The sequence below is a fragment of the Phyllopteryx taeniolatus genome, chromosome 7, assembly GCF_024500385.1.
Source record: "Phyllopteryx taeniolatus isolate TA_2022b chromosome 7, UOR_Ptae_1.2, whole genome shotgun sequence".
NCBI classification, from domain to species: Eukaryota; Metazoa; Chordata; class Actinopteri; order Syngnathiformes; family Syngnathidae; genus Phyllopteryx; species Phyllopteryx taeniolatus.
The window spans coordinates 31,011,365-31,036,192 of record NC_084508.1 but is presented as its reverse complement, the minus strand read 5'-3'; the positions used below and the strand labels follow the sequence as shown (position 1 = coordinate 31,036,192).

General features: G+C 43.7%; 2 protein-coding genes and 1 long non-coding RNA gene across 5 annotated transcripts in view; 2 read left to right on the top strand and 1 right to left on the bottom strand.

Moving 5' to 3' along the window:
* Positions 1-3,162: 3,162 nt before the first annotated feature.
* On the bottom strand, positions 3,163-21,350 carry LOC133480634 (uncharacterized). 3 transcript variants are annotated; one of them, XR_009789326.1, is made up of 8 exons: positions 21,210-21,350; positions 21,025-21,111; positions 20,743-20,908; positions 17,207-17,303; positions 16,545-17,039; positions 15,907-16,484; positions 6,372-6,429; positions 3,163-4,661 (listed from the first exon to the last, which is right to left on the bottom strand). XR_009789326.1 is itself a non-coding variant. In XM_061778986.1 (6 exons), the coding sequence occupies exons 2-6, from the start codon at positions 21,047-21,049 to the stop codon at positions 16,275-16,277; spliced, it is 993 nt and encodes a 330-aa protein (XP_061634970.1). In that variant the 5' UTR covers positions 21,050-21,111; positions 21,210-21,350; the 3' UTR covers positions 13,952-16,274. The 3 variants fall into 3 exon arrangements, 1 of the variants encoding a protein (XP_061634970.1); XR_009789327.1 differs by having other exon boundaries at positions 15,907-16,459; XM_061778986.1 differs by lacking the exons at positions 3,163-4,661; positions 6,372-6,429 and having other exon boundaries at positions 13,952-16,484.
* Positions 5,761-12,004, top strand: LOC133480635 (uncharacterized). The gene is made up of 3 exons (XR_009789328.1): positions 5,761-5,846; positions 9,248-9,352; positions 11,623-12,004. It is a non-coding gene; the product is annotated as an uncharacterized LOC133480635 (long non-coding RNA).
* Positions 21,034-24,828, top strand: part of LOC133480633 (desmoplakin-A-like) — a 36,619-nt gene continuing 32,824 nt past the window's right edge. Inside the window, exons 1-3 of the mRNA XM_061778985.1 lie at positions 21,034-21,557; positions 22,652-22,739; positions 24,581-24,702. Of these exons, the coding sequence (XP_061634969.1) occupies positions 21,331-21,557; positions 22,652-22,739; positions 24,581-24,702 (437 nt within the window). The 5' untranslated portion in view covers positions 21,034-21,330. The remainder of the gene's footprint in view (positions 21,558-22,651; positions 22,740-24,580; positions 24,703-24,828) is intronic.

Sequence of the window (24,828 nt, the reverse complement as noted above, 5' to 3'; positions counted from 1 at the left end):
GGGACGTGGAAAGCTTATTATAAACTGTATGTTAAATGTTCCTAGTAACTATGTTTGTACGGTGACCTTGGGTGCCTTGAAAGCCGCCTAAAAATAAAATGAATTATTAGTAGTAGTAGTAGTACTAGTAGTAGTAGTAGCAGTGATTCCACTCATAAAGCATAAACAATTACTGTTTTTGCTTGCTGAGCAATAACTTCCAATTGCAAATAATTTCTCAATTTAGTCCGTACTCTACTGCGCACTTGTTTGGTTACATGTGAGCTTCAATCCACTGGTATTAAAGTGTGCTTATACAAAGGTAATAAAGCTGATGGACTGGGCACTATTCAACACACACGACGTACAGTACCTGCAGACAAGGAATGCTGTGACTAATTTGATCGAATTGAATTAGGATCGCAGCAGTTAACCTGGAGTGCATTGAGCTTTAAGTGTGGTTGATGTGATACCCCCTTTGAAATGTAACACGATAGTTACCAAGACGGAGGGGACAATGTACTGTACAGTGGTAGTAATATTAGTAACCCATAAATGCACAAATTATGATGAGTATAATTTTATTATCAACAGAACTAAAGCCAATATTACTACTACTAATAAAAATCTAAATGTAGCATTGTTGTTGGCAACCCTGGCGGCAGGGGCACATATAACAGGGGTGAGAGAGAAACAAGTTCATAACATAGATAAATACAGTTGGCTTGTGAACAGATAGAAGGAGCACAGAGCATCATGGGAGATCCCCACTTTCTACTCATGACCTAGCAAAGATAAGGAATTATTCAGGATGAGCCAGCCTTAAAAGTAAGCTTTATCAAACAGGAACACAGTACAAACTATATGGGGCTGTCAAACATTTCTGGACATTTGCCAAGAGTGGCTGCCAGGTGTTCTTGAGTTCTTTCAAGAGGTAAGCGTTATTCATCCAGCCAGCCAGCCTGCTGTTCTGCCATGAATAAATCCCTGGACAGGTAGCCACACTGGCTTTTGTATATTAATACTACTTTATTATAGGATTTTTAAGGCATTGGATATTATAGACAGTTTTTCAGTTTACTATTTCCTGTAACGCTATAATCTGCGATTTTTTGCCCCCCATAGCGGGAATTCAGAATTACCACAAAGCGGTCCGACACTTCAATATGACGTAGGATGTGCCGAGTCAACTTCTCCCCCTCTCCCAACCCCTTGCGGATGAATATACGGCAACATAGTGAATAATAGAAGTGTTGAAACACGCAAGGTAAATCAAACGGGCGAGAGAAACCGTCAATAGTTCAATATCCAGCATACAAATACGTTCTCTAACAACTGGGGTCCAAGGAGGCATCCTAAACAGATGCCTGAGCATAAGATCCCAAGATACTGTATATACTTGAAGTTCTCTACTTGAGGCATGAGCTCATCAGAGGGCACCCCACCCTATTCCAACAGACCATGGTCTCTGATTTGGAGACACTGATTCTCATCCCATCCGCCTCACAGTTGGTTGCGAACAGCTCTAGAGAGAGATGAAGATCACGGCTTGATGAAGCAAACAGAACCACATCATCTGGAAAAAAACTGTGACATAATACTGAGACCACTAAATCTGACCCATTCAATGCTGTGGTTGCGCCTAGAAATTCTGTCGGTAAAGATTAGGAACAGAATCAGGCACCCTTGGCAAAGTCCAACCCTCACCAGAAACTAATCCTCTATCCTACCCCATAATCGAAGCTTAGTTAGCACACCACCAAGTCAAGTCAATGTTATTATTATAGTGACTGACTAGATCTCAACTCAACTCTCATCTCAGCTTTATTTTTAGAGCACTTCAAAACAAGACGCATGGCTGAAACAAAGTACTGTTCAAAAATAAAAAATAAATATAAAACAACTGCACACATTATGTATTCATTCCACAGTCACACCCTAGTTGGTAAGTTACTTGTGCAGCCACAACTGCCCTGATGCAGTCTGACAGAAGCATGGCTGCCATTCTGCGCCTATGGCCCTGCAACCACCACCAAACATCCAACCACATTCATTGGAGTAAGTGTCTTGCCCAGAGACTCAACGTAAACATGGGGATACGAACTGGCAACCTTCCGGTTGCACGGCGTCCAATTACCCTCTTCACCACTGTGCCCCAACAGAACAACATACACAATTAAAATAAACACACAAACTAACAAATATTAATATATTTTTTTACCTTTTTAAAAAAACAAACCAATCACTTCTACAGCACTGTCCTCTGTGTTTTGACCAAACTCATAGTCCTTACGTCAGCTGCCTGTTATTCCAACAGCGATCTGTAGGTGGCCTGTATAAGGTTGTGGTCAGATTCCCCTGAGGAGGGAGAGAAGAGCGGTATGTTCTCTTCAGATTGGAATTAACAGTTATTGCCTCTCATCGCTCAGTCTACATGTTGAGCTGGGCGTATACCAATGCATGTGACAATTTGGTGACCGAGGGCTCTATTTTCAGTGGTGCATCTTGATTTTTGTCCAAATGTGAGACTTGCTGCGCATTGCCAGACCCCTCTACGCCAAACTGGGCGGTGTTGGTGCAGCGAGGGTGTGCCCTTGGAGATGCGCTTGGCAAAGTGAGATTTTGGTATCATAAAGTCCATCTAAATTTACGCCTTCTCATACCATGTCTAAATTTTGGCGCAGAGAACACTGGTGGAGCCAAAGGGGGAGCCACGGTAGCACTGGACCCCCTGAAATCTGACTGGACCCCCCATGTGCCACCCCAGATGACTGAAATGTCATGGCACCGGCGCCAGCCACAGACGAGGACTGAGACTTCCTTATTGAGCGAGGATCATGGGGGAAGCGCCAAATATGCTTATATTTGAAATCACGGATAACGAATGATCGTGCATGGGTGAGGATAGATTCATGAGGTCCGCAGACATATATAAGTCACCCGCGCTTATCACCAGCTCATACTGTATTTAATCACATTTCCATACCGGCCAAGTGACAACGCACCAGCCACACACGGATCGCTTTCTCGATGCAAGACTGTCATTGCGTCTCACTTAAAGGGCAAATTTAAAGCCACATTGGAACATTTTTCAGAATCATCTTTATTTGCCAAGTATGTCCAAAAAACACACTAAGAATTTGTCTCCGGTAGTTGGAGCTGCTCTAGTACGACAACAGACAGTCAATTGACAGAGAACACTTTTTGAGACATAAAGACATTGAGAAAAACAGTCACTGAGCAATAAAGGGTTGCTAGTTATCTGGTAATGCCGGTACAATTAGTTTTTTTGTTTTGTTTGTTTTTTTGACAATTGTGCAAAAAGTGCTTTAGCACTTAGAGCAGTTTGAATGACTAATATAGCAATAGTCCGGTGCAATGACCATTGTGCAAAGGGCGCCGAGACTTCAAGGAGTGTATGCAGTTTAAAGTGACGAGTAGCGCGATAATCTGGGACAATGTTGATTGTGCAAATGTTGCAGATACTCCTCAGTCAGTGTGCAAGTAGGGCAGATGCTACTTTGGCATGAGTGGCCAGTATTGGTCAACAACAGATATGCAAATAGTGCAACGTGGCGAGACTACTACAGTGAGTGGACGAGTATGTATAATTGGCCCGACAGAAATGTGACAGCAAACTCAAGACAAAAAAAGATACCAAGATGGCGCCTACCCGTGTGGACGCCTCTGTTACGCGCTCTTTATTATTGTTTTTGTGTTTTTCTTTCGTCTTTGTAGACATTACACGGCTCACTTACACAAGGGGAAACTTGCTAAGTGTCAAGGAAGCTACGCTTCCTTTCTTTCACCAACCTTCACAAAATCCACTCAGTTTTTTCCCTGAGTTACTCACCGGAGACTGGAGTGTCTTTGAAAATTCAGCTGGCAGCCTGGATGATTATACGGACACTGTCACATCCTATATTAGTTTCTGCGAAGATGTGTGCCAACATTTAAATCTGATACAGAAAGACATCAAGAAAACATTTTTAAAATGTATTTGCAATTTACCCAGTATTTTTAGAGTTTATTTACCCAGTATTTTTTAGGCCAACACCCCTTGGCCACGAAGTTATAAAAAAATAGCAATCTTCAGCAGTGACGCAGAGTATCTTGTGGTTGTGGCAGCATAAAGCTATGAGCTGAAATATGTGCCACCAGGAATTGAATTTCTATTCACGAACTGAATTTGAAAAACATAATTTGAATTTGTATTAACTGAAGTCCAATAAACTTGAAAGTGAATGTAAGGATCTTTTATCCGTAATGAAAATTCAAATTATATATTTTCACAGTCAGTTTGAGCATTTCAAATTCAGGTCGACAAATTCAATTTCAAATTAGCTGTGACAGACATCTGGGAACTGTAAGGAATAGCAATCGATCGGTGATACATAGATCTCGTCTTCGGCCAATCACAGCGCCTTCGGTTTTTTTTTATCACGTGACATTGGGATTCTCCGGGAAGTCAAATCTTCTAACCAGCGACAGTATTTTAACCTTTATACCACCTTTCCTTAACCCTTGTGGACTGCATCATACGGTCAGAAAGAGATAAAAAGGTGCTTCCTTTCGAACTTAGGAAAGGACATAACACACCGATGTGACTACGTCGTCTTTCCGGTTCTTTTCCAACATAACGTCGTCCAGGCGTTGAACTCCATGCCTTGCTTTACTGACACCTAGGGGTAGAAATAGCACACATCACATATCGATATAGACAGCACTGTTTCAAATGAATTGTGGGGTTTACATGAATGAATTGGAGTCCAGCCCTTATGCAGCCGTTTTCCATTTTTTGGGACATTTTTGCACTCTGATGTATTCCACCAAAGACAAAACACTTAAAGTCAAAGGTCAGCGGGCTGAAATAGGGCCTCACAGTTTTGAACAAGTTAATCTTAAAAAACGCATTTTGCCGCATTTTCCAAGTTATTAGAAATAGGAGATAAACATTGACGATACACTATTTTTCCATTCTATGGAACTATTAATTCCCATTATAAATCGCACTTTTGGCGGCACGGTGGCCGACTGGTTAGAGCGTCAGCCTCACAGTTCTGAGGTGCGGGGTTCAATCCCCGTCCCCGCCTGTGTGGAGTTTGCATGTTCTCCCCGTGCCTGCGTGGGTTTTCTCCGGGCACTCCGGTTTCCTCCCACATCCCAAAAACATGCATTAATTGGAGACTCTAAATTCCCCGTAGGCATGACTGTGAGTGCGAATGGTTGTTTGTTTCGATGTGCCCTGCGATTGGCTGGCAACCAGTTCAGGGTGTACCCCGCCTCCTGCCCGATGACAGCTGGGATAGGCTCCAGCACGCCCGCGACCCTAGTGAGGAGAAGCGGCTCAGAAAATGGATGGATGGATGGAAATCGCACTTTTCAATGTAGTGTAAACCTGATGTGTTATAATGCTTTTCCTATAAATACTGAATGAATCCAAGCATTGGGGTGTGTTTGGTGTGTATTTACACCCCTAAACCACCAAATGGAACCAGAGACCAAAGCATTATTTTTTTTTCAAATTGAAGCTGCTTATCTCCTGCTAATATCCAAAAGAAAATGGATAAGGGATGAATAAGGGCTGTACTCCAATTCATTCATGTAAACCCCCTAAATTCATTCACTTTCAAGTTCATTGGACTTCAGTTAATACAAATTCAGAGTATGTTTTTCAAATTCAATTCGTAAATTCAAATTAAATTCCTGGTGCCACATATTTCAGCCCATATAAATCTGACTGTAGAAAGTGAAAGTGATAACAATAGCTACACTGGTGAACAACATTGGTGACGAAAAGAAAGCCAACGTTGGATGGGTGGATGTTTCAACAATCGAATGGCTTAGGACAGTGGATACGCTAAGAGGTGAGCCTCCTATCTGACTTTTATTGATTATTTATTTACCACAAGTTGACCGGGCAGTTTGATTGTTTACAAATGGCAGGGCAAAAAACAGAGCAGAGTGCTCTGGGAATGAATGAAAGAAGCTGCTTGGATTGGAGGTGAAGGAAGTCAGCTTTGTTCACTGGCACTTTTGTTAAATACACATTCTGCACGTGTCAGCGAAATTACAACAACTCGGTTTAACCTGCCTCCTCGCAGGGTTATGCCATGCTATTCACAAATATAGAGCCCTGAATGTGAAGTCCATAATGTCAATCTCATGCTAGCGCAGGCTAAATAGTAATTAAATGTATTTTCACGTGGGTAGCTTATTGCTGTAGGAGTACTTGAAGGTTGCAAAGGATCTGTTGTTCCTATGAGACCAGTGACCCAGACAAGCTCAGGTATCATTCAAGTGCTCTCTGACAGCCCCTCCTTTTCATTCAAACTCTCCCACCCCCTCTGCCAGCCATTGACTCCACATCCCAGGAGGCATATCAATGTCACCTTGCTGCACAGGTACAGCACTGCCACAGGATTAGCTGCCTGGAACATTCTCGCTCACCTGCAGCAAATACAATGGGCACATTTAGAATTCTCAACCACTCTTTAAACTGTACTATACAATAACTTTCACCCAAATAAAGAATCCTCTAGAACCTGCTGACATCTTTTTCACTCTCAGACTTATCAAAAGATCAGCATGTTGGGAGCGTAAGCCTCAGGATGGAACATACTGTCGGGTATCACTAAATCATGTAATACTTGATAAGTAAGTAACAAAACATAAAACCAGTAATCCAGGTAATTCAGGGTTCACATACTAATTTTTCTTGCAACTGTAACTGCAGGTACTGCATATGAAGAGCTTGTTCCAAAACAAAGTAAAAGCCAATTTTAAACAAAGTCAAAGCCAATTTTAAAAATGATGGATGGTTACAGACTCTAGTAACTTTTGTTGAACATGTTCAGACCTCAGAGTAAGCCAATAAATTGTTGTTAACGGGACAAAAACAATGTTTGTAAAAAATTCGCAGGCTGGTTAAATAAAAAGTATTTTTTTCCAAGTATAATCAAAATGGTGGTTAGAACATCTAGTGTGGAGTCAGGGGGTCCGGGTACTCATCTCTGTTGGAACCTCTGAGTCGAGTTTGCTTGAATTTGCATCTCCCTATGCTTGTGTTGGTAATCCCAAAAATATGATACTTTGGTTAATGGTTAAATTAGGTTAAATTGCCCATATGTGTCAATGCAAGTGTGAATGGTTATTTGTTTGTATGTTGCAGCTCTCGCCCAAATTCAGCTGGATGGATGTATGGATAGATGCTCATAATGGATATATGGGTCATTTTCATATAAATTGATCAATAATGGTAAAAGGCATTGCCCACGGAATTTCCTTTTGAAAATCTATAAATTTTACTGATATGAGTATTTCAATTATTGGCAGTTGTTATCCACCAAACGGTCATAATTATTTCTATGAAAAAAGTAAGTCATATATTGCAAACTTTTAATGCCAAAATATCTTTACCCTTGGGTGTTTAAAATGAAGTTTCATGATTTGCATCGTTTTCTTAAGATGCTTATTTGTCATGTGGGTTTTTTTTTTTTTTAAGGCAAGAAGGCAAAGCAAAACATGGAGGACCCAAGTGCAGGGAAGCAGGGAGGCAAGGCAGAAGTGCAGGAGTATACCAACAGTTTAGAAACATCGAGCGCAAAACATTAAGGATAACCCCCCTCCCCCCTCCCCCACTCCCTTCACATGGTATTTCATTCAAGCATGAAACAGCTAGCTGGCTGATTGTCTGCTAGTTTCATTCCTCAAAAATCATTGGAGAAACACGTAAATATAAGCAGCAACCCAAATTAAATGTAGACGTTAATGTGGAGTGACTGTTGGAAGCTGACACTGGTCATCTGTCGAAGCCATGAAATGTAACTTGTCCATGTGCCGTGTTTGTGTGTGCCAGCGGGCAAGAGAGACTGGCACACTGCACTGGATGGTTATTGAAAAGGCATCATTGATGCAAACAGCTCCTTTCGACAAGACGTGTGGTGCTGTCATATGTCAATCATCTGGGGGGGCACCTGTGGGGTCCACTCCGATTTCAGGGGCTCCAGTGCTACCCCGGCCTCCCCTCTGGCTCCGCCTCTGCCAACGTGAGGTGCTTGGCTTGGCAGTTCAGAAGGTCAGCCAGGTCGCCAAGCACAAGGGTTGTCACAGGGTCGTTCAGGTGGGCGGCCATGATGCCGTGCCAAATGGCAATGCAGGGGCTGGGCAATAGGGTCGAGTGACGGCCGCTGGACGAGCGCTGCCGAGGAGCAGGGACAGGGTCTGCAGTCGCTTCCTCAGCCTGCCGCCATTGAGGTTTGGGAGCACAGGAAACGAGAAGGGCAGAGTGCGCAGGAACTTGAGAAGGTGAACTACGAAAAACTGGTAGACAAGGTAGAAGGTTGACGAGAGCAGGTGGACACAATAACTAAATGAGCACACGAGACATGAAAAAGATGGGACACAGGAAAACATGAAACAAAACCAAACACAATCCAAACCAAAACACATGCCATGACACTTATTACATTTTTGGATATATACAGTACATAGGATTGTGCTCCTACTGCTTAGTATGCCTTTTCCATGAAAACTAACACAAATGTAGTGACTTAAGAGTTCCCTTTTTGGTTCCTTTCCAAATGGTCCTTCTTTGTCACCTAAGGTGTCTTTACTATTAATACCACTGGAGAGAGACTCATTACGTTGTTGCAGTACACCAGAGGGACATGTGAGCTGAAGTGCCAGGATGTGGCAGCCGTTTTGCATGTACACAATAGCAGACAGCAGAATAAATGGCGTTATTTCTGAGATATGAATAAATAGGTGCGAATTTGTGAAAGTGTCGGAACTCTTGCATGTGTTTAGTGTTATTGTGATTGTATAAAGGCAAGAGTGTAATGGGTTTAATGAGTAGTTAGGATCAATTATGCCATTGTATCTGCAGAGTTTGAAGGCCAACACATAAATTGCGTAACACACGATTTTTATGAAGCTGTTTATGCCTTAACCGTTATGCACTTTTGTCTTCACTGTAATTTCAATGGGCCACCTCCATTTGCTCTGTCAATAAGCATTTGCATCTGTTCTGGCTGTTTCACATTTACTCATATAAATCCAAGGCGTTTTTTTAAATTATTATTATTATTATGATTATTATAATTGTTTTGTGTCTTTACCGTTATTGATCATAATATATGAAAATGATCCGTACAGTGTTTTGTAAAAGAAGTTTGTAAATGTGTGAGCTGGCTGAGCTGAACACATTGCGGTGACACGCCCCCAGCGCTTCAGACCAAAACCTGCTCTTCTTCTGTTCATCCTGCAGACATCTACAGTGTTGTATAAGCTTGACAATATTGAAATGAGATTCAATGCTTGCTGGTGTGAAAGAAAACAAACAACCACAAAAATCCCCCTGAGTCATGCAAAGGTAAGCTGCCAGCACATTCTGATTCAGCACACCACTACTGGCATTTGTTACAGCATCATAAAAAGGAGAATAAATACACAAACAATTTGGACATATGTACAGCTGAGGAACATGAGGTCAAAACTTTGAGTACAACATTAATGATAAAGTTATGCATTCCAACCAAATTAATTAATTTCACAATATCAAATTAAATATACTGTAGGTTTTTTGTTTGTTTGTGAGTTGCACTGTTGTATTTGTTGTATTACAACCCCAATTCCAATTAAGTTGGGACGTTGTGTTAAACATAAATAAAAACAGAATACAATGATTTGCAAATCATGTTCAGCCTACATTTAATTGAACACACAACAAAGACATATTTAATGTTCAAACTGATAAACGTTATTGTTTATAGCAAATAATCATTAACTTAGAATTTTATGGCTGCAGCACGTTCCAAAAAAGCTGGGACAGGGTCATGTTTATCACTGCGTCACATCACCTTTTCTTTGAACAACATTCAATAAATGTTTGGGAACTGAGGACACTAATTGTTGAAGCTTTGTAGGTGGAATTCTTTCCCATTCTTGCTTGATGTACAGCTTCAGCTGTTCAACAGTCCGGGGTCTCCGTTGTCGTATTTTACGCTTCATAATGCGCCACACATTTTCAATGGGAGAGAGGTCTGGACTGCAGGCAGGCCAGTCTAGTGCCCGCACTCTTTTACTACGAACCCACGCTGTTGTAACACGTGCAGAATGTGGTTTGGGATTGTCTTGCTGAAATAAGCAGGGGCGTCCATGAAAAAGACGTTGCTTGGATGGCAGCATATGTTCCTCCAAAACCTGTATGTACCTTTCAGTATTAGATGAGCTCGGGCCCAGAGAAGCCGGCGGCGTTTCTGGGTGTTGTTGATAAATGGCTTTTGCTTTGCATAGTAGAGTTTCAAGTTGCACTTACGGATGTAGCGCTGAATTGTATTTACTCACATTGGTTTTCTGAAGTGTTCCTGAGCCCATGTGGTGATATCCTTTACACATTGATGTCGGTTTTTGATGCAATGCCGCCTGAGGGATCGACGGTCACGGGCATTCAATGTTGGTTTTCGGCCTTGCCACTTACATGCAGTGATTTCTCCAGATTCTCTAAACCTTTTGATGATATTATGGACCGTAGATGATGAAATCCCTAAATTCCTTGCAATTGTACATTGAGGAACATTGTCCTTAAACTGTTTTCTCACGCACTTGTTCACTAAGATGTGAACCTCGCCCCATCTTTGCTTGTGAATGACTGAGCAATTCCGGCAAGCTCCTTTTATACCCAATCATGGCACCCACCTGTTCCCAAATAGCCTGTTCACCTGTGGGATGTTCCAAACAGGTGTTTGATGAGCATTCCTCAACTTTCTCGGTCTTTGTTGCCACCTGTCCCAGCTTTTTTGGAACGTGTTGCAGCCATAAAATTCTAAGTTAATGATTATTTGCTAAAATCAATAAAGTTGATCAGTTTGAACCTTAAATATCGTCTTTGTAGTGTATTCAATTAAATATAGGTCGAACATGATTTGCAAATCATTGTATTCTGTTATTATTTATGTTTAACACAACGTCCCAACTTCATTGGAATTGGGTTTATACATAACAGCAGTTGAATCCCTCCTCTACTTACTAAAAGGACAAATAATAATATAGTAAACTAATTTATTGGTCGGTGGAACAGTGGATGACTGTTTAGCACATCTGCCTCACAGTCCTGAGGACCCGGTTTCAAATATGGTCTCGCCTGTGTGGAGTTTGCATGTTCTACCCGTGCCTGCGTGGGTTTTCTCCGGGTATTCTGGTTTCCTCCCACATCCTAAAAACATGCATGGGAGGTTAGTTGAAGACTCTAAATTTCCCATAGGTGTGAATGTGAGTGTGAATGGTTGTTTGTTTATATGTGCCCTGCGATTAGCTGGAGATCTGTTCAGGGTGTACCCCGCCTCTCACCAAAAGATAGCTGGCATAGACTCCAGCACGAGGATAAGTGGTACGGAAAATTAATGAATGAAGGAATTTATTGGTCTTTCAAGCCCTGGGCTATTACAGCCAAAAGAATCAGATCTGGCTGTGCCCCCATGTGGCAGCACAACCAGACACAGCAATAACAGAAATATACTCATTCTCAAAACACACAGAAAAATCACAGTTACTAAAAACTATCCTTTAAGGTAACTTGACATTTATTACGTCCTTTTACCCTACACTTTGCTATTGAAGACTGTTTTTTTTCTGCATGCATAGGTGCAAGACTGATTCTGGACATTTCCCTCTTCTCCATAGTGTGAGTGAACAGGAACAGAATCTGATGAACTATGGCCCAAAGACGACAGGGTCGTAGGGCACACTGAGTATGGTGATCTTGTCTTTCAAAATGTTGCAACTTTAAAGCCTCTTCATACAAACCCAGATCAAAATGACCTCATGAGTACTTGTAATTTATTAACAGAACAGAGAAGTTTTTAACAGAACAGAGAGGTTTTTATCAGACAAGATTTGCTTCACTTGAAATAAATGTTTGCAACTGTAAACAGCAACACAAAAAATAAATAAAAAATAGCTTGGTTGCTAGTGTGTAGGTTGCTAGATTGATAGTTGTTTGCCTTATCCTGTCTCTTGTATGCAGGAATGAAAGGTGGGTAACACACACCCAGCAGTCAAAGCTGCAAAACAGAACACGCAGTGTAATTTCTAAGAAGGCCCAACTGCAATGGAATGCTGCTCTGCAAAAGGTGGTGCCTGTCTGAGTTCACTCGCAGGCAAATTTGAGTTCTTCTATGTCATCTGCTGCAGGGCAAAACTTAATGAGAATGTGGGACTTTATAGGCTAAGAAAAATGTTATGGTTGTTTGTTGTATTTATGAAATGCTTGCTGCACATAGGCATAGACACAAATGTCAAGCCAAGATGGCGCCGACCAGTGTGGTCGCCTCTGTAACGCGCTCTCTCGTATTGTTTTTGTTTTTGTGTTTTTCGTTCATCTTTGGAGACATTACACCACTCACTTACACAAGGGGAGACTTGCTAACCATCAAGGAGGCTACTCCGGACTTTCTTTCACCAACTTTCGCAAATCCGCTCAGTTTTTCCGCGGTTTTCGGCGCACGGAGGCGTAAACGGCGCCACAGAGGGAAGCGAGCCGGCATTCAGGTGAAACTCCGCAAGAGAGGACACAGATTGGCGTTCCCGTCGATCCACCTCGCAAATGTACGCTCCCTACCCAACAAAATGGATGAGCTTCATCTTCTGTTAAAGACCAGTAAAGATTTCAGACGTTCCGCCGCCATGTGCTTCACGGAGACCTGGCTTTGCGACGCTGTACACGATGGCGCCGTCATGCTTCCCGGCTTCGATATTCATCGAACAGACCGCGACATGGAATCATCGGGGAAAACAAAGGGCGGCGGGATATGCTTCTATATCAACGGAAAATGGTGTACGGACGTCACGGAGCTCAGCACACACTGCAGCCCGCATTTGGAGTCGCTGTTTTTGAACTGTAAGCCATTCTACTCGCCGAGTTCTCATCATTCATCCTGGCTGGCGTCTACATTCCGCCTCAAGCTAACACGAACGCCGCACTGCTAACGCTCGCCGAACAAGTCAACGAAATTGAAAAAAAACACCCGGACTTACCCCTCATCATTCTCGGGGACTTTAATAAAGCTAAACTCAACCACGAACTCCCTAATTACATGCAGCACATCGACTGTCCTACCAGAGAAAATAACATTTTAGACCACTGCTACACTACACTAAAAAACGCATACCGTGCTATACCTCGTGCAGCCCTGGGCTCGTCTGATCACTGCTTAAATGCGCGAAGCCTACAGTGAAAACTGTGAAAAAATGGACCAATGAAGCAAAGATGAAACTTCAATGCTGCTTCGACTGCACAGACTGGAGTGTCTTTGAAAATTCAGCTGGCAGCCTGGGTGAATATACGGACACTGTTACATCCTATATCAGTTTCTGTGAAGATGTGTGTATCAACAAAATCATTTCGCACATTCAACAACAACAAGCCATGGTTCACTGCTAAACTTAAACAGCTTCGTCAAGCTAAGGAGGACGCATATCAGAGCGGGGACAGGGCCCTGTATAATCGAGCTAGAAACCAGCTGACTAAAGAAATTAACATTGCAAAGAGGAACTATGCAGCAAAGTTGGAAAAACAGTTTAGCGCTAACGACTCTAAATCACTATGCATGCATTCCAATCGCTGACTCATTACAAGCAACGATCCCCCCAAGCCAATAGCACACTAGCCAACGACTTCAATACCTTCTACTGCAGATTTGAAAAGGACACTTTCACAGAGGATGTATTTCCTGCGGCTTCTGAGAAAGCACGGCCAGCCACCGGAGCTGCTGAGACAGTTCTACACAGCGGTCATCGAATCAGTCCCGTGTTCTTCCATCACACTCTGGTTTGGTGCTGCTACAAAAAAGGACAAACTCCGACTGCAACGGACAATCAAAACTGCTGAAAGGATTGTCGGTTCCCCCCTACCAACCCTTGAGGACTTGCACGCTGCCAGAACTAAGACAAGAGTGTGCAAAATCCTCTCGGACCCTCCGCATCGCGGTCACCAGCTCTTCCAGCTCCTTCCCTCAGGAAGGCGCTACCGATCAATGCAAACTAGAACTAGCAGACATTCCAACAGCTTCTGCCTCTTGCGATCAACTTCTTAAACACCTAACCTACAACATGCTGGCAATTTTTTGACTTGAGTTCGTTGTCACATTTCTGTGGGGCCAATTATACATTACTCGTGCACTCACTGTAGTTGTCTCACCATGCTGCACTATTTGCATATCTGTTGTTGACCAATACTGGCCACTCATGCCAGAGTAGGATCTGCTCCATTTGCTCACTGATTGAGGAGTATCTGCAACATTTGCACAACCAACATTGTCCCAGATTATCGCACTACTCGTCACTTTAAACCGCATACACTCCTTGAAGTCTCAGCGCCCTTTGCACAATGGTCTTTGCACCGGACTATTGCAATATTAGTCATTCAAACTGCTCTAAGTGCTAGAGGACTGCATCTTTTTGCACAATTGTTCCCAAAATTTTTTTTTACCGGCATTACCAGATAACTAGCAATCCTTTACTACTCAGTGACTGTTTTTTTTTTTTTTTGTCAATGTCTTTATGTCTCAAAAGTGTTCTCTGTCAATTGACTGTCTGTTGTCGTACTAGAGCGGCTCCAACTACCGGAGACAAATTCCTTGTGTGTTTTTTGGACATACTTGGCAAATAAAGATGATTCTGATTCTGATTCTGATGTCATGCTCAGTGCAGGTTAGTCTGTAAGAGAGAGTTGTGGAATAGTTGTGGTACCCAAAAGGATAAAGTTAAAATAATTATGCACTCTGTCAGTCACTTTAAATATGCTTGGCAATATATCACAAACTTGCACACTTGTCTTGAGTGCATGTTCAGAAATAATTCATGATCCCACTCTTTGAACACACACACATGCTACATTCCTCAACAGCTGGTGATGTTAGGACACTGGGTGACAGGGTGTGGAACTTTGCTTGAACTTAACACCCAGTCATGATCTTGAACACTATTTATTCAATGCTACCACCATATAGCATGTATATTCCATTCTTCCATCCATTTTGTTTACCACTTATTCTTTTCAATGTCTAGGCAATGGCGATTTCTGATATGGGCAATATGGGCATCCGCCCAGGGCAGCATCCTGTGGGGGGCGACATTCGCCCCCCGCACCCCCGTTGATGATTGGCCAGATGTGCGCAGTTGATGGTCAGCGCACCTGGCACCTACGCTTCTAATAGCTGTCTTGAAAATAAACAGCAAACAAATAAATAAATAAAAATCTATGCCAGCAGTCCTCAAGTAATTTAGAGCAGTTTAACGTGACTAATAGTTCAATGGCGGCACGGTGGCCGACTGGTTAGAGCGTCAGCCTCACAGTTCTGAGGACCCGGGTTCAATCCCCGGCCCCGCCTGTGTGGAGTTTGCATGTTCTCCCCGTGCCTGCGTGGGTTTTCTCCGGGCACTCCGGTTTCCTCCCACATCCCAAAAACATGCATTAATTGAAGACTCTAAATTGCCCGTAGGTGTGACTGTGCGTGCAAATGGTTGTTTGTTTGTATGTGCCCTGCGATTGGCTGGCAACCAGTTCAGGGTGTACCCCGCATCCTGCCCGATGACAGCTGGGATAGGCTCCAGCACGCCCGCGACCCTACTGAGGAGAAGCGGCTAAGAAAATGGATGGATGGATGGATAATAGTTCAATGATCTGGTACAGTGAATATCGTACAAATGGTGCACAGTGTTCTCAAACACAAGTGGCCAGTAATAATCAACAAGAGAATGCAAATAGTGCAGCATGATAAAACAGCTAGTGCATGAATAATGTAGAAGTGTCCCGACAGATTGGCAGCGTGTTGCCAAACAGTTAACTGTTTAGGAAGTTTATGGCAAGAGGGAAGAAGCTATTGGAATGTCTGCTAGTTTTAGTTTGCATTGTTCGATAGCGCCTACCTGAGGGAAGGAGCTGGAATAGGTGGTGACCAGGTTGTTGAGGGTCCAAGAGGATTTTGCGCGCCCTTGTCCTCAAGAGTGGGTAGGTGGGTACTGATAATTTTTTCGGTAGCCTTGACTGTCCGTTACAATCTGAGTTTGTCCTTTTTTGTGGCAGCACCAAACCAGACTGTGATGGATTTACACAGAACCGATTCAATAACTGCTGTGTAGAACTGCCTCAACATCTCCTATGGCAGGCTGTGCGTCCTCAGAAGCCGTAGGAAGTACATCCTCTGCTGGGCCTTTTAGAGGATGGAGTCGTTGTTGGTCTCCCACTTCAGGTCCTGAGAGACTGTAATTCCCAGGAACTTGAAGGTCTCCACGTGTCATGAACGGATGGAGACTGGACCCAAGAGCAGGCGGTGGCTGAGCGGTTGTGATGAACAGTTTATTGAAAAAGGGAAATGTAGATGGTCCTTTAAGTGCGCTGGCGAGTTATGGAGGCAGGGAATGGGTGGCAGGCGGTGACGAAGGCAGACGGCTGGCTTGGCGGCGTGGCAGTAGGAATTCACTTGGAGAGGAACACGGAGGAAACACTGAGGAGAAGGAGAGACACGGAGGTCAGAAAGGAGACGAGGAAGCTTAGCTTAGCTTACCTGGAGACTGGGGAGCCGTTGTAGCGCTGGAGAGGCTGCAATACTCTGGCATGGTTTTCCGGGATCAGGCAGGCTTAAATGCAGGGGGTAAAGAGGGCTGATTGGTGACAGTTGCGCGGCAGAGGAAGGTGCTGGAAAGAGAGAGGGAAGAGGACAGAGAGAGCACAAGAGGGCGCAAAGCGCCACCCAGGCTCCAACCGTAGAACTACAGGGCAGCTCATGACACCACGGTTGACACAGGGCAGTTGGACAGCGTGAGGGGCAGCTGTAGTGATGGTCCATGATGATCTCCGTCTTGAGCGTGTTCAGCTCCAGGTCCTTGTGTTGGCCACACCAAAGCTCCAGCTGCTCCACCTCCTGTCGATACGCAGATTTGTCACCGTCTTTGATGAGGCTGATGACTGTGGTGTCGTTTGCCATGATCATCTCCGTCTTGAGCGTGTTCAGCTCCAGGTCCTTGTGTTGGACATACCAAAGCTCCAGCCGCTCCACCTCCTGTCGATACACAGATTTGTCACCGTCTTTGATGAGGCTGATGACTGTGGTGTCGTTTGCAAACTTCAGCAGTTTGACAGCCAGGTGCATTGAGGTGCAGTCGTTCGTGTAGAGAGAGAAGAATAGTGGAGAGAGGACACATCCTTGGGGATGTCCCCCAGCCTCACCTGCTGTGTCCTCCCTGTCAGGAAGCTGTAAATCCACTGGCAGATGGCAGGCGAGATGCTGAGCTGGAGAAGCTTGGAGGAGATGAGTTCAGGGATGCTGGTGAATGAAGTTTTGGCTTCCTTTATTGTATGGACTGATACCCTTCCTAATTCCAACCCTACCTATTGGATTGGCTGGCTAGGCCCCCCAAAGGCTAGGACTAGGTAATCTTACAGCACCTTATCAAGTGATATAAGAAAAACAAAGTGAAGGTATTGGAGTGGCCCTCATAAAAGGCCCAATAATCAGATTCCAGTTCTACGACTTCTGTCAAGTAAAAGGTGCCAAAATTCCATTGGAAAACTGCGAAACCTGTTGAAGGCTACTTAAAATGTTTGAGCCATGTTAAACAGTTAATAGTAATATAATTCCACCAAATGACGACTAAACTGTATGTCTGACTTTGATAAAAGCGATTTTATATCAGAATCAGAATCATGGTGTGAATAAAATAATAATTTTAACCCCCCAAAATCATAATGGTCCATCATCATCCTCAGTGGACCAGGAAGACACCTGACACTCCACAAGTACAGTATATTTTTATGTTAACAGATCGTCTATAGTGCAGGTAAGTGCTCTACTTGTTATTATACAGTAGTTTAATAAGACACTTTAAACTTTGTGTCCATCATTCTAAAAGCAATATTGAGTAAACAAACAACATTCATAGGACACCATACACAGACAACCAAAGATACTTTGATTGTCAAACTTGTTTTCCTGAGGGTTTCACCCACTGGCCCCAGGCTCGCTGGCTTGGCCCCCCCCTTGCGGGTGGAGGGGGCCGGCCACACCCTTCCTCAATGTGCCGGCTCAGCAACTCTGTACACCAGTTGACTAACATGCATGTGATATGGTGTTCATTCACTAATAAGTTCCGTAGACACGCTATAGGCTTTAATTGCTTGTGCTGGGACCACTAATAATAACACAGGTTATATTAAGATATCAACTCACAGGTTCTTACAGGTGTTTAGACACTAAAAGAATCCCACCACACCACTTGTCAGTAGGACTGCCTTGCTCATTTCCCACATCCTGTCCTGCCGTTTTCTGTCCTCTCATCTTGTTGTCTTGGTTAGTTGGTGCATGTCCTCACCGGGGGGGTTGGGTGCCCCCCGCCCCCATCCACAAATAACAATACTATTTGACTGTTGTAACGTTACTTCCATCCATCCATTTTCTGAGCCGCTTCTCCTCACTAGGGTCGCGGGAGTGCTGGAGCCTATCCCAGCTATCATCGGGCAGGAGGCGGGGTACACCCTGAACTGGTTGCCAGCCAATCGCAGGACACATACAAACAAACAACATTTGCACTCACATTCACACCTACGGGCAATTTAGAGTCCCCAATTAATGCATGTTTTTGGGATGTGGGAGGAAACCGGAGTGCCCGGAGATAACCCACGCAGGCACGGGGAGAACATGCAAACTCCACACAGGCGGGACCAGGGATTGAACCCCGCTCCTCAGAACTGTGAGGCTGACGCTCTAACCAGTCACCCACCGTGCCCCCTGTAACGTTACTTATGCTCAAATATCTAGACTGTCTAACTATTGTTCTGCTGTGGTTCGCACCCCTATTCCCCTTGTCCACTCCATCCCTCTGTCTGTCCCCTAAAACCTTTTTCTTTCCAGCTGCATTTTGATAAACATCAGAATAATTACAAAATTAAAAAAATTAGCAGAGGAAGTATTTCAAAATCCCCTGTTGCACAGCACAACTGTTCCAGCACAAAAGGCATACAAAGCTACCATTCTGCAAGGCAATGCAGCGGAACAGGACAGTTTTATTATAAAAAAAACCACTGTTTTGACACTGCGCGTACTACAGCACAGACCAACCCATTCATTGTTTATTTGCTATTGCAATGCAATGGCACAAGGCCTTGCCGGCAAGGCGAGATACGCGCCTACCACCTCGGTAGAAGGAAAACGTTCAAGGCGATCGTGGCGGAGCTGATCCTAAAGTGAAAACAGCATGCAAGAGAGAATGAAGGTATCTCGTATTCATGCGGATTCCCAGTGTACCGAGCTACAGGAAAGGGCATCAGGCTGGAACAACACTTCTGTTTAGATCGCTTAGCAACGAGCACCAGAAAGCGCATGCTTGCTCCATGCTACTGTTGTGCCTGCGCCGTGCTGAGTCCTTTCCCCCTCCGTACACTGCGGCACATAATACCCAATTTAGAGTTTTTTTAATGTAGTCGTTCACATTACAAAAACAAGTGCGACTTCTAATGTGAGGGGACTACTGTATGTCTGTGAACTGACATGCATGCGCTCAAAACACAATGTCACGTTGCGTATGTGCACAAAACATGAGGCCCTGTGTGTATATCAAAGTAAATATAGCCCTCGTCCTGATGAATTTGTGGCAATTTACAGGATTTCTTCCTTGAACTGACTGGTCCCAGGCTCACTGGACGACTGGTGAGCATATCCGCCTCACGGTCATGAGGACCCGAGTTCAAATCCGGCTTCGCACGTGTGGAGTTTGCATGTTTTCTCCAAGTACTCCGGTTTCCTCCCACACCCCAAAAACATGCATGGTAGGTAGGTAGGTTGCCCGTAGGTGCGAATGGTTGTTTGTTTACATATTCCCTGTGATTGACTGGCAAACAGTTCAGGATGTACGCCGCATCTCGCCCAAAGATAGCCGGGGATGGGCTCCACAACGTCCGCGAACTGAGAGAGGATACGCGGAATGGAAAACGAATGAATGAATGACCATTCCCTCATATATTTATCAGTCGTAAAGCATTTTCTTTTCACCACTGACTTTTTTCTACTCCTTTGTCCGCCGTTGCTTTGTGTCTGTTTTAATTGTGACGTTTTTTTGCCCTCTGATGATGTATAGGTCGGACGAGTTTAACTTGAGCATCCAGACCGCAGTCGCATCGGCTACGTATCCGATTTATATCCACATACGAAGAAGGCCTACGTTCGAGTTTAAAAAAAAAAAATTGAATTGACATGAAGAAATCTGATACATGTCACATATAGGCAAAAGAAAATAAATAAATATGGAATTGACCTGCAGTGTGAATGTAACCTCCATCCATCCATCCACCCATTTTCTGAACCGCTTCTCCTCACTAGGGTCGCGGGCGTGCTGGAGCCTATCCCAGCTGTCATCGGGCAGGAGGCGGGGTACACCCTGAACTGGTTGCCAGCCAATCGCAGGGCACATAGAAACAAACAACCATTCGCACTCACAGTCATGCCTACGGGCAATTTAGAGTCTCCAATTAATGCATGTTTTTTTTTGGGATGTGGGAGGAAACCGGAGTGCCCGGAGAAAACCCACGCAGGCACGGGGAGAACATGCAAACTCCACACAGGCGGGGACGGGGATTGAACCCCGCACCTCAGAACTGTGAGGCTGACGCTCTAACCAGTCGGCCACCGTGCCGCCTGAATGTAACCTAGGAAAATGTATTTGATATATGAGTAAAATGAATTACAAGCTTGGTAACGGAACGAATCATACTCGAAAGTACCACACTGCAGGGGTGTATAACCAGATTCTAGGCCCCTTAAAAGGGGTGGGGGACAGAATGACTTGGGCCCCCTGCCAGACAGCCAGAGACCACCCAAATGCTCAGGCCCCTGGAACTCTTGTCCTCCTTTCCCCCCAGTTTGATGCCCCTGCCACACTGAAGAAAAAAAACAAACAAACAAAAAACATGAATGTCTTTGCTGTCTGTGTCATTTATATTGCGGAAGTTTGAGAATACAACGTAAAATACAATACATATTAGAAACTGTTTACCTCTGTTTAGCCAAAGGATGCACATATTTCCACACAGTATCTCATCTGGGACTTAATAAGTAGAGAGCACACACTGCTCCAGGCAGACTTGGGAGTGGCGGAAAGAGAAAGAGAGTGGGAGAAACGTTTTGGCTCAGCAAGTTGGGCAGAGGGTGTGGTCACAGGAAGAAAAAAAAAACACAAACCAAAACGAGCCACCTAAGGCATGGGTGCAGTCTGCTCTGAGGGGACCAGGAGCAGTCGGCAGGTGGAGGGAGATCCAGCGAAGATCCATCATCCTCTCGTGGCCTCGACAAACTCGCTGCCATGAGTCAGTTGGGTTCCCAGAGCGCACTGAACACGAACATGAGCCGCAGAGGAGAGCTGACCGCCGGGGGGTCCTTCCGCTACACCCGCAGCGAGTTCGTGCAAGGAGGTGGCAACGGATACGACCAATACATGGACGGATACCACACCTTGACCAAGTCTTCTGGAGGGGGAATGGCAGTAGACACCATAGGAAGAATGGCATCTACCACAGGAGGCGGAATTAGGTACATTTGTTTCCTAAAGAAAGTTGGCTTTTCATCTCAAGTTGAATATGTCTTGTTATGTAGGCTAAATTCAACATTTCACTTGAGTGCCGTAATGACTGGAGTGTTCATGGCCGCCACGAAATACTCTTGTCAGCAAAACTGTAGTCAAATGGTTAGAAACAGCAACATTGAGATACATATAAATTTCCCTTTTGAAGGTTCTTGTTTGTCAAAAGAGTCGTCACCTTTCTATTCACGGCGACTCTATGTTTCACCTCAACTGCCTTTTTATATTTATTTCATCAAATTCGATGGATGTACGGCACAGTGTTAGCACTTGATGGCAATACAAATAAATAAGTATTAGTAAGTCAAATTCAAACTATATGGCACAGATATACTTCCTTACAACCCTTTTCAGTCACCCCATGCAAATCTGCATAGGAGCAAACCTAGGCAGGTGTAAAACATGTTTATAACACTGTATTTGACAAACACATTGGTTTAACACTTCGACAGTGACAACATGTTTTTCTCTTTCTTCGTTGACATCAGCAGATAGAAAAATATTTGTATATTATTAAACTATATAAAATACCAGCAAGCAACTTGCAAACAAAGTATCACATTATGTTAAAAGATTTCATTTAAAACATTTAACTTCTATGACTTACTTTACACCATTATGACAAGTGCACATCTAATCGAATCCAGTCGAGGAGTTGTATCAAAACTTATGCATTTACAAATACATTTTTATGTAAAATAATAATGCTGAGCATTTCAACAGTACCTTTTAAAGCGGTATCCATTTAAGAAAATTGTTATTATTGTGGTCGTGTGCGTGTGTGTAGCTGCAGCACATCATAATGAGCGCCGTTTCCTTAATGATGGTTACCTCATTTAGGTGCAGTACTGTACATTTGAGTCACAGTATCTAACAGCCTACTTCTACAACACTACAAACTGCACTCACAATTTGTATTACAAGTGATCAACATGTCATGGCATACAACAATATACTGTACAACAGTTTGAGGTAAATTTTCTTGAGTCACACAGTCACAAATATTGCATACAAGATGGTTGCTTTACTGTGCTGCACTCTACAGTGGGCTTAATGACATCCATCAGACAGCTGTGTCCCTTCAAGCTCACTGCCAAGAGGACCTGAGGAGAGCTGAATTCGCCCTACAGTCTGTAAGTCGATATTTATTTTGTCCTACCTTATTGGCTTCCACCCTAAGCAGTACATAGAATGGTTGTGAACACTGAGTGTGTGTGTGTTCTTCTTTTATTTTCTGTCAGTCTTCTTTTTTTTTTGTAAGAAAAATGTCACAGTACTGAAAATTTGAGTAACCCCACTTTGTCACGCTAGGCTGAAAATGACAACTTGTTTATATGAATTTCATTTAGAGCAAAACCATATTGCACCTGTCAAGCATCCAGTGATTCACATTCAAATTCAGAGCATAATGTCATCTTGCTAAGCAAATTCTTGTTCAGTATTTTTTGTTTCCCTGTTTGTTGAAGAATGTTACTGGCACTAACACCTTGACTTGTATTGTAGTCTTCCATTTCACATCTGTTCTTGTGATTTTTGGCCTCTCCCCACATCGGTCGGCACAGCGATTCACGTGCATAAATTGTTTGGCATATTTGTATATTTCGCCGGGTGCCATACCTGATGCAACCCACCCATTGTTTTTATTATACAGGCTTGGGACCGGAAGTGGCTGAGTATGGCGTGATTGGAGTTAAAACTGTGTGTTCTTGCAGATAAGTGTCCGCCAGTTTTGTTAAATGGGTACCTTATGCCTATGCTGAGGACACCCTTACCCGCTCCTCCATGGATCCACCACTCCACTATTGGGCCTTTGGGCACTGAAATTAGTATTTTTTAGAAATTAGGGACTTTATAATATTGTGTGTAATTTGGGCACAGTGGCCGACTGCTTTGCACATCTGCCTCACAGTTCTGAGTTCTTTAAAAAATCAATACATCAAGGGGTGGAAAGGAGGGCGACTGGTCAGAGCGTCTGCCTCACAGTTTTGTGGACCGGGGTTCAATCCCTGGCCCCGCCTGTGTGGAGTTTGTATGTTCTCCCCGTGCCTGCGTGGGTTTTCTCCGGGCACTCCGGTTTCCTCCCACATCCCAAAAACATGCATGGTAGGTTTATTGACAACTCTAAATTGCCCGTAGGTGTGAATGTGCGTGCAAATGGTGGTTTGTTTGTATGTGCCCTGCGATTGGCTGGCAACCAGTTCAGGGTGTACCCCGCCTCCTGCCCGATAATAGCTGGGATAGGCTCCAGCATGACACTAGTGCGGTTAAGCGCCTCGGAAAATGGATGGATGGATGGATGTTGAAATTGAAAAAAAAAGACTTTCTTTTTACAGAGAGAAAAAAAAATCTCTAGAGAATTAGTGTGCAGGATATAGTGACATCTAGTGGTAAAGTCGTAGCTCACAACCAATTAGTCATACCCTAAAAGAAATAGTTGTCCTGATTAGTGTTGTTGTGGCACGGTGCACAGCTGGTTAGCACATCTGCCTCCCAGTTCTCAGGACCCGGGTTCAAATTCGGCCTCGCCTGTGTGGAGTTCTTATGTTCTCCCCGTGCCTGCGTGGGTTTTCCCCAGGTACTTCGGTTTCCTCACACATCCCCAAAACATGCATGGAAGGTTAATTGAACACTCTAAATTGCCCGTAGGTGTGAATGTGAGTGCGAACGGTTGTTTGTTTATATAAGCCCTGCAATTGGCTGGCGACCAGTTCATGGTGTACCCGGCATCTCGCCCAGAGTCAGCTGGGATAGTCTCCAGCATCACACTAGTGCGGATAAGCGCTACAGAAAACTGATGGATGGATCGTGATGTTTGCATAACTTTTTTTTTTTACATTTTAAATTTTCTTTGCTGTTTCTCTAGAGATTTATACTGTTTCTACTATACGAAGATGAGATTCTTCTGAGTACTTTAATTCAGAGCATTATTTATTAGCAGTTATGTGATTCTTGAAATTACAATTGTGAATTTCAGGGAGGTGCTGTGGCTGATGCAGAGCACTATATGTTGAGGGCTAAAGACACGATTGATCAGCTGAAGACCTATGCAATGGACCTAAGGCAGATGGGACAACCAAGTGACAATGTTGTCAGAACGTAAGAGTTATGAATCTATTATTATTGTTATTATTATCTGTCTGTGACAAAAAAAAAATAATATAGTAATACATGTAATAATACAACAATATTCATTTAACTAATAATGGAATTTTTTATTTCACA

Bases quoted from the DNA above. Each gene is read 5' to 3' on its own strand.
- LOC133480634 (XM_061778986.1), bottom strand. From the start codon at position 21,049: ATGTGCATCCTTTGGCTAAACAGAG. The intron at 20,909-21,024 runs GTAAACAGTTTC...TTTTTTCTTCAG, and splicing joins CATCCTTTGGCTAAACAGAG to TGTGGCAGGGGCATCAAACT. The intron at 16,485-16,544 runs GTAAGCTAAGCT...CCTTCTCCTCAG, and splicing joins AACGGCTCCCCAGTCTCCAG to TGTTTCCTCCGTGTTCCTCT.